The sequence below is a fragment of the Monodelphis domestica genome, chromosome 6 (genome assembly GCF_027887165.1).
Source record: "Monodelphis domestica isolate mMonDom1 chromosome 6, mMonDom1.pri, whole genome shotgun sequence".
In the NCBI taxonomy this organism is placed as follows: Eukaryota; Metazoa; Chordata; class Mammalia; order Didelphimorphia; family Didelphidae; genus Monodelphis; species Monodelphis domestica.
Window position 1 is genome coordinate 276,857,028 of NC_077232.1, and position 10,126 is coordinate 276,867,153.

At 44.7% G+C, this 10,126-nt stretch overlaps 1 protein-coding gene across 1 annotated transcript; it reads left to right on the top strand.

Moving 5' to 3' along the window:
- The first annotated feature begins 3,177 nt into the window (after positions 1-3,177).
- SOWAHB (sosondowah ankyrin repeat domain family member B) lies at positions 3,178-7,732 on the top strand. The gene has a single exon (XM_001363396.5). The coding sequence runs from the start codon at positions 3,930-3,932 to the stop codon at positions 6,456-6,458; it is 2,529 nt and encodes an 842-aa protein (XP_001363433.2). The 5' UTR covers positions 3,178-3,929; the 3' UTR covers positions 6,459-7,732.
- Positions 7,733-10,126: the final 2,394 nt, after the last annotated feature.

The window sequence follows — 10,126 nt, forward strand, 5'->3', positions numbered from 1 at the left end:
ACCTAAGCAAACATGATTTTGAATGAACCATTTCCATTTAGCAATAGAACCCTCCTCAGCCCTACCCATCTTGGTAAAGAGACCATCTTTTATCACCTAACCTATAATATGCCAACTTTAGACAAAGGGTAATTGTATTACTTTGAAGTATCTTTTCAGAAAAACTAGGTCCCTATAACAAGTAAGCAAGCAACTGATTTTCAGAGTAGAATTCATGAGTTGTCATGTTGTGAAACATGTAGGTTCAGAAGACTAACAGTTGTTTAACCTGCCACACTCAGTCTTTTCTTTAGGGACTGAGACTTCAAAAAAGCATGTGTCTTGCACAGTCATAAAGTTCCAAAGGAAGATACTCCTGAGTAATCTACTTTAGACTTTCCAGGGCTGTGACCTATTCTGGGCCTACTTAAAGAAGGGGGATTTGCAAGTGACTCTGGAAATGGAGGCTATTGGATTGGAAATGTAGTTTCTCTAAAAACTGAAGAGTCCAGTCTCTGGGCTTCCTTCTTAGACATAGTAGGGTCAATAATTTATTCTGAACTCTTCCTAGATTCTTATGAGTTTTCATCCTCCATTGTTATCCAGAGTGGGCTAGACCCTGAATTTTCATAGAGTTGATCCACCCCTACCTCCCCACCTCATAGGTGCCACCATGGAATATAGGGCCTCTGCCACTGTCGTCTCATCTGACTTGGTCAACATTATACCACCAAGTTATGGCATATATCAATACCCCAAAGAGGGAATTTTTCAGGTCTCTGCCCATTATAATATGGCAATAAGGAGAGTTCAGACAGCAGTGGGCAAGGATGGTAAAGGTATATTGAACCCTTCTAAAGTAAAAATAAACTGCTCCTTACTAGTTTCAGCAACAGAAATAAAGCAACAAGCATTGGTGAGATCATTAAGCTTCTACTAGTCATCTGGAGTCTGGACCACAACACTGGCAAGGCCAGGAACAGCTGCACTAATTAGATATGATGACTTTGTTCAGCTCCATGTAGTGCATCATACGTAAGGTGCCATCTGCCTTCCTCATGAGCACCATAGGGCCATTGTAAGGAGAGCTTGGTTTAATGAAGTACTACAACTTCCTTCTTCCTCATCACCAGAGAAGAAATATCATTCAGTCTCCTAAGGACCAGATATTATTTGGCGTTAAATATGTGAGATAATGGTGGCAAATTTGGTGGTTTCCATTTGGCCTGACTAATATACACAAAAGATGATGAATAGGTATGCACAGCTAACTGATTCCCAAGATTCCATAATACTTCTTCTTTCCATGATTTGATCTCTATAACTTCCCATAGTACTCTAAACATAAAAAGGCATTAACAAGATACTTTAGGTTTAGGTGGATGAAGGGTTCCTAATGTCCTTGTGTTGACTTTCCCTATCCAGGTTTACCAGCATCCCATAAAGTAGTCATCAATTATTAAAAATCAACCCTATATTTCAGGAGTCATAACTGAAAGTCTTTCCAGAAGGAGATCTCATTGCTCTTTGACCACCTAGCACAGTATATTGTCCTTAGGCTCTATGACTAGTCCCCCCATTTTATGTGAAAATAAAAGTGATGGGAAGCTAGCTGGCTCAGTAGAGAGAATTCTGGGCCTGGAGTCAGGAACAATTATTTTCCGAAGTTCAAATCTCACTTCAGATACTAGCTGTGTGACCCTGGGCAGTCAAGTTATTTAACCCTGTTTGCCTCAGTTTTCTCACTTGTAAAATGGGCTTGAGAAGGAAATAGCAAACCACTCCAGAGTCTTTGCCAAGAAAACCCCAAGTAGGATCACAGAGAGTCAGGTATGAAAAATGACTGAACAACAAAACTATAAAGGAAACCAAGTATATTGAAATAGTTTTGTGTCATTCAACCATTTATCTGTCAGTCAAAAGAAATAATGTTCATAGAACTCAGAGTAAGAACTTCTGAATTAAAGTGACATGAACAAAGGAAGTGAGAACCAACAGGGAAGGCAATTCATCAAAAAATGTGCTCATTAAATTAGGAAGTTCAAGATGTCCACTATTAAAATGAGAGAAATAAAGATGGAAATGAGGGAAAGAGGCTTAGGGTGACAAAAAAGTATTATAAAATCAATGGTAATGAGGAAATGTTAAGTCGTAAAGACATAAAATAAGGGAAAAAATGCAGTTATCCATAAATGTAAAAAAATGAAATACATTAAAAATATTAAGCTAAACAATGTTCAAACTGAAAGGGATTTTTAGAGATAATTTAAGCCAACTCCTTCATTGTAGGGATGTAGGGTTGAGGAGTTCCAAAACTTGGATTCGAATTTTTATTTTCCAAATTCAAACCAAAGATAATTTCACTGTACTCTGTCCTTAGGAGATTTCTGCAATGTTTGGAGTGCTGAAGCTAAGCAAGACTATCTAGAGGGGGTAGGGGGTCAGGAATGCTCCAAAACCCAACCTTGATGAATAAAATTTTGAAGAAAGTGTCCAGAGGAAATGAATGAATAAATGAAAAAGTTTACTATGTGCCAGGGAATGCTGAAAATAATTTAACAACGAGTACGTTAAAAACAGTTAAAACCTGAGGCTGGTAATCTGGTCTCAGCCACTGACTGCCTAGCTGTGTGACCCTGGGCAAGTCACTTGACCCCCCATTGCCTAGCCCTTACCACTCTTCTGCCTTGACTCCAAGACGGAAAAACCTGAGGCTGGGGCTCTGGCATGAAAGTTCAGGCATTAACTAGAACAGACCATTTACCACCTTGATGAAGGGGGGAAGTTTAAGGAGGGAGGGAGAGAATCCAAATAGTAAAAAGGCAGAAATAATCTTAAAAAACTATTTCTACGTGTAATTTTTTTAAAGTAAGTTTGAAAAAACCGATCTGCCTCCTCTTTGCAATATGAAAAAAAGACAAGATCTATTTTTATTCTGAATAATCCTGTTCACTCCACTTCAACTTAATAATCAATCCTGGGAGCTATTACTCAGCCCTAGGTGTTATTTCCTTTCATCCTCCTTCCCCCTTTCTCTTTTTCCTCTCAGTCTTTTACCTCCTTTCCTTCTTTCCCTACTTCAGATAAAAGCAAAAAAGAAAAGCAATCCTGCAGTTAGCATATATAAAAATTATCGGTCTAGGCAGAGGATCACTGGGAAAGTAAAACGAAAGGAGAAGGTAATCTCATTACAAAGATAGTATCTGCATATCAAGGGAAGCAGGAGACAGGTCTAAAGAGACTGACTACCGCAATCTTGCCGGAGGGAGCCAGAAAACCTTCTCACCCTTCCCCCGCCTAAAACCCAAGAAATGCGCCTCGGAGAGACTTGCTGATATCTCGGTATTTCCCTCCCAGGCAGACTTCATGCAAAACATATATATATATATACACACACACATGAGAGACAGAGGAGAGGGAGAGACAGAGACAGAGAGACGGGGGAGGGGGAGGAGAGGGGGGAAAGACTGAGAGGCAGAGAGAGTGTGTGTTTGTGTAAGGCTGCATCTGGCTGGGTGGACCGTAGGAGTGAGCTCCAGGTGGGCGGGACTCTCCGCCGAGTAGTTGTCCGCCAGCCACCGCCCCCTCCTCGCAGTTTACCTGCAGCCCCACTCTCCGCCAGCTCACAGGGGTTTGACTCATCTGCCATGGAGGGGTGGGGGCAGAAACCGAGAGCAGGAGGGAGAGGAGGCGGCCGGCCCGGCCCTTCCCCCAGTGCCAAGAAGGAGGAGCCCAAAGGGTTCAGGTGAAACCGCGCACGCACGACCCAGCCTGGGCACCTTCGCCGGCCTGGACAGAGAGCCGGGCGGACGGGCTAAGTCTAGCCTACATCTACGGAGTACACCCCCAGCCCCGGCCCCGTGTAACCCCTCACCTCTCTCTAGCGGATGGAGGGCGGCGGGCCTGCCCCCGGGAGCAGGTGACACACTTGGGCGGCGAGCAGGAGGAAGATGGCCCAGGAGCTGAGCCAGGAGGAGCTACTGGACTTCCTGTGCCAGGCTGGGGGCCGGGTCACCAACGCCGCCCTACTGGGCCACTTCAAGCACTTCCTTCGAGACCCCAGTGCGGCTCCCGGCCAGCTGCAGCAACGCCGCGAGCTCTTCAAGAGCTTCGTCAACTCCGTGGCCGCCGTGCGCCAGGACCCCGACGGCACCAAGTTCGTGGTGCTCAAGAAAAGGTACCGGGACCTCGTGGGGGAGGAGGGGTTGCGCGGCCACCGCGGCTCCCAGCTGGCCAAAGCGCCGCCTCAGCCGCAAACGCCACGACCCCCGCGTGCTCCGACTGCCTTCCCCGGCAGTCTGCGGCCGGCGCCGCGTCTGCGACAGCAGTCCCAGCCCCAGCAGCAACAGCCCCAAACCCAGACTGAACCCCAGCCTCGTCTCCAACCCCAACCTCAGCCTCATCTGTACCAGCCCCGGCCCCAAGAGTATCAGCAACAGCCCCAGCCCCAAGAGCAGCAGCCCCAGCGGGCCAGGAGGCAGCCGAGGGAGAAAGAACCAGAGACTGTGCCGGCAGGTGCCAGAGCTGCAGCCCCAGAAACAGAGTACAATGGACTGTGGCCGAGGGCCGCGGATGCCCCAGGGTCCGCTGAAGTCGGGAGAGGGGGAGGCGGCAGTTGCAGTCCGAGGAGGTTGGGGGAGGCAGCCTCTCCCAAAGGCCTTGTACCCCAGACTAGGGTGCGCTGCACGGCGGCTGGGACTCAAGGTGGCAGCTGCTGGGAATGTGCCCAGGATAGTCCCTGGGTTGGCTCAACGGAGCCACTCCTCTCTCATTTGGAAGAACAGCAGGCCCTGGAAGCCAGCTCTGGGCAACCACTTGAAGGCATTCCGAATTCTAGCTCCAGCTTGTCCTTCCAGCCCTCTCCAGTGGCCACTGCCCTGCTTCCTCCTCAGGAAACCTGCAGGGCATCCGTGACTAGCCCCTCCTTGGCATCCCCACTTGTTTTCCCTGAGGATGGGGCTGGACTATTGACCCGAAGTGGACCACATTCCTATGTAGCCCAGCAGCAGCTACGCACTCGGGAGTGGGTGGCCAACCACTCCCAGCCCTCCCCAGGCAGTGTTGCAGAAAAGACACACCAAGGTCCCAGCCGGTCTTGGTGTGTGCTACCTGAGAACTTCCCCCAACAGCCCAACAACTGGGGCCACCTTGCCTCAGAGAGGTTGCCACCTCCTCTCCCTGCTTCCTCTCTTCAATTATCTGCTGGGTCTTCCATCTTTCGGAGCATCCGCTGTCAACTGGACCTCCAGAATCTAGAGAACTTTGTGGAAGAGGATAGCCATGACAGTGAGGAGAGTACCAGTGGCCCAAGGGAATCTCCAGGGGAGCTAGAGGACACCCCAAAGGTTTCCTTAGAAAATGGAGACCAGGAAAATCCTAGGACCCAAGCTGGGCATTTTATCCAATCTCAACAGGAAAATCTTTTTCTCAACAAATCCCAGGGACTCATATTTCAAAATGGTCACTCCCTTCAACACATCCCAGGAAGAGTTAATGGTCCTCTTGTTATTTCAACCAAAACATCCAGAGAGTCCTTTAGCCAGTCTCAAGACTCCATGCCCTGGCCAATTCCCAGGCTAAAGAGATCTCTGAGGAGAAGTTCCAGGGCTGGGAGGGACAAAATCTCCTCTTCCGATGAGGAGTTGCTAGATGAGGACTTGGTAAAGAGGAACCGTAGACCACCCAGATCCAGAAAGATGTCTAGGGTGGGAACAGTGCCCTGTCCAAAGGTAGATGCCCCTTTGGCCCTGAAGCCAACAAACATCAAGGCTTCATCTGAGCAAAGACTAGCAGATAGCATTTGGGTTCCCCCTGGGAATGTGTCTTCTGTCTTAGTTTCACTCAGACCTTCTGTACATAAGTCCTCCTTAGTGCCCCTTGACTCCAGAGAACATGAATGGATTGTGAGATTAGCCAGTGGCTCCTGGGTACAGGCATTGACTCTGTTTTGGGAGGATCCCCAGCTGGCTCTTCGAAAAGACTTTTTGACTGGGTATACTGCATTGCACTGGATTGCCAAACATGGAGATCTCCAGGCCCTTCAGGATTTGGTCAAAGGGGCCCAAAAGACAGGGATCATCCTTGACATGAATGTGAGGTCCAGCTGTGGGTATACCCCACTGCACCTTGCTGCCATCCATGGGCATCAGGGAATCATCAAACTTCTGGTGCAGAGACTAGAGTCATCAGTGAATGTTCGGGATAGCAGCGGGAAAAAGCCTTGGCAGTATTTGACTAGCAGTACCACTGGGGAGATATGGCAGCTTCTTGGAGCCCCTAAGGGGAAGCCCATTTTCCCAGTTTATTCCTTGGTTAGTTCTTCCCCCTCCAGGAAGGCCAAGAGCCACGATGTATCAAGGAACATAAGCAGAAAGACTTCCTTTGCTGCATTACTCAAAAGCCAGCACAGCAGATGGAAAATGGCCCACCAATATGACAAATTCCGCTCATCAGGGGAGAGAGAAGATTATAGTGACTGATCTAGAGTTACACTGTCAAAAAACTCCATCCTCTTGCCTAGAGCAGAGGAATCACCCCTGACTTTAAGGTGTCAGAAGGTGAATTGCTGGAAAATTGGGTAAGTCAGTAAGGAGAATTAGTGTATTTAGAGGGCACATCTCCCTAGATTTGTGTTAGTAGCTTTGCCTGCAGTTGTCTAGTCTTGGAGGCCCTGCTTTCTTAACCTGGTGAATGGGAGACATTGGACCAAGGTGGAAGTGTGGAAAAACTCAAGACAGACAATGCTTTGTTGCTACTGGTCTAAGTATCAGACTCTTGAATACATACTTCAACAGAAAAATTAATTATCCAGAAGGCACCTGGAGCTCCAAGACTTTCACTATGGCTCAGCAAATTTTTGTTTAGTTCTACACCCTCTCCCAATTATTCGTTACAATAAATCTTTCCCAAGGGTTATGGGGGCACAGAAAATACCATATTTCAAAAATCAGTGCTGGTCTTCATTTTGTGTAATGCAATAAAATCCAGCCTAAGAGGAAGAGGAAAATCCAGCCTAAGAGGAAAAGAGGAAGTAGGTTTGAAATGCCTCCATCTTCAACCCCTAGTATTTTATTTTCTCTGCAATTCCAGGTGGTAGATATAAGAAGAGATTAGTGACTCTTTGGAGAATTTTTTCTCTAAACATTTTTGCATCATGTATCCCCATTGGCAGTGTGATTAAGCCTTTGGACTCTTTAGAATGATGTTTTTAAATAATTGAAGGAAATGCTGACTTTTAGTTAGAGGTTAGTTTAAAAGTGTTCTTCCTGACTCCCCGAAAAACACAAACCTCCCTTGAGGGTTCATGGATTCTTGCCCCCTTTCCAGGGTAAGCAGGAAAGATGGCTGATTTAAGTAGTTGGAAGAGACCTAATGATCTCCTACCCCAAAGTGCCCCCCAAAATGTATCAGATTTGAATGGCCTGCCTTAGAGTTCCTGATTACAGTGGGTACTGAATGAATGAGAGTTAAGGAAGAATGTTGCCTTATCCACATGGGGAAAAAACAAAATGGAATTTCTGGAGCTGCTAGCCAACATTTAATTTGCACTAAATATGTGTTCAGGAAAGATTGTTCTGAAAGAAGCACATCATATCAGATCTAGGAAAGAATTTTTAGTTGATGTACTTTATAATTGGATCAAAATGGGACATGAATAGAAACTATAATTCTATGCAAAAATATGATGGAGCGGAATGTTAATTTTATTCAGCAATCTAATGGACAGAGGCAATAAAATAGTATTTTAAATTAAGTTTGTGTTGAATTTGTGGTTAAGTTTTATTACTATTAGATAGCAACAAAAATGTTTGCAATTTGGCAGAGAAGTTCTTAATACATTTTGCTTTCCATCCTGCTTCCCATACTAGATTGTTAAATTCTTTGAAGGTAGGGGATATATTTGTCTTTAATCCTTGAAGCTTCCAATATGTGGTGCTTGGTGTCTTATTAAGCACCTACTATATTCCTGGCATTGTACTAAGCTCCAAGGTAAGGTAAAAACAGAGTCCTAGTGGTTCACAAACTAAAAGAGGACACAGCATGCAGATGCTGTACATATAAAATAAATACAGATGGCAGGCAATCAAAGAGAAGGCACTAGCAATAAGAGACTAGGAGAAAGCCTGTTCAAAAGGTAGGATTTGAGCTGCCTTTTTTTTTTTAAACCCTTACCTTCTTAGGGTTGATATTAAGTATGGATTCAGAAGATTGATATGGTTATGCAATTGGGATTAAGTGACTTGCCCAGGGTCACATAGCTAGGAAGTAGTTGAAGCCAGATTTGAATTCAGGTCCTGACTCCAGGCCTGGCACTTTATCCACTGGAATACCTAGCTGCCCCTTAAAATGTGTTTATTGTTGTTATTACAGTTCAGTCATTTCTGACTCTGACCCAATTTGGGATTTTCTTGGCAAAGAGCCTAGAGTTGTTTGCCATTTCTTTCTCCAGTTTATATTACATATGGAGAAACTGAAGCCAACAGTGTTAAGTGACTTGCCCAGGGTCACACAGCTAGTAAATATCTGAGACTGAATTTGAACTCAGGAAAATGAGTCTTCTTGATTCCAAGTCCAGTGCTCAATGAACTCAATGCACTGTACTACCTAACTGCCCCAATTTGAATCAACTCTTGAAGGAAACCAGGGAAAGCCAGCTGCTGGAGGTAAGGAAAAAGAGCATTCTGGATTTATGAAAGATGATGTGGAGACAGAGGGAGGAATTGAACCCAGGTCTTTTGGCTCCAGAGTCAATAATCTCCTACTGTACCAACCTGTCTCCCTAAGGAGAGCATTCTGGGCATGGAAGACAGACAGTAAAAAGGCATGGGAGTCTGGAGATAATGCAATGTGGGAGTAAAATATTTTTTCAAAAAGATGGGAAGGGGGAACAGCTGGGTGGCTCAGTAGATTGAGAGCCAGGCCCAGAGATGAGAGGTCCTGGGTTCAAATTTGGCCTCAAACACTTCCTAGCTGTGTGACCCTGGGCAAGTCACTTGACCCCTATTGCCTCACCCTTACCACTCTTCTGCCTTAGAACCAATGCACAGTATTGATTCTAAGATGGAAGGTAAGGATTAAAAAAAAAAAGATGGGAAGGGATAGGTACAAAATAACTTGGAAAACAAGTGAGATGTGTTGTCAATTCATATTTGGAAAGAAAAAAACATGCATTTAAGTACCTAATAGATGCCAGGCATTGTGCTCAGTGTTTTACAAATATTGTTTTGTTTGATCCTTACAAACACCTGTGAAATAGATGCTCACATCACCCTCATTTTACAGTTGAAATAAAAGCAAGCAGTTAAAATGACTTCTTGGCTCCAGGTCCAGCACTATATACATTGTACCACTTGGTTGCCTATATGACCTTAGGTAAGTCATTTCAACCTTAGTTTCAATGTGTAGATTGGACGCATCAGATTGTTAAAGCCCCTTCCACCTTTAGGATTGCCATTGGTGGGCTCAGGGAGGACTTAATGGAGACTGAAAACTTTACTGATTCATTCATGCTCCCAAACCAGACTTCTTGGTTCTGCCACATTCTTGTCTCTTCCTTCAGGGCTTGATTTATTACTAGCACATGTAATAGTTGGTTATTGCCTTGTATAGGAGATAGGCCTTCGTCTCATTTTTGACTCATAAGTTATAGAATAGTTCTCCAACTCTGGCCAAGTATTCTTACAAATACATGCTGTCAGAAGGGGGTATAGTCCAAGTAAGAGAGTGTAGATGGTTCAGTCAAGCCAAGCTTCACTGAGAAAAACAAGTTAAAACTATGTCCTGCTAACAATGGACCAGGGCCAGCATTTTCATATGTCAACATCTTTATAGCTAAACATTAAGCAAAGTTGTAGTTTTATAATATTTGGACATCAAACAAATTGATTGGATCAAATATAAGAACTCTAGAAGTCCAGGGTCTTTTCTAGCTATATTTAGATAGCTTCATGATGACTATGGGCTCATGGTATCAAGAATTCAGTTTTTTTAATTCAAAGTCTGTAAGGCTAGTTAGCTTTTTTAAAAGGAAAAAAGAAAAAAGGGATAATCTTATTCATGAAGGATAATCATTTTCCTGAAATCATTCCAATTCTTCTTTGACCACTCCTTTTAAAGATTCTCCTTTCTACTGTGAAGATTAAATTTA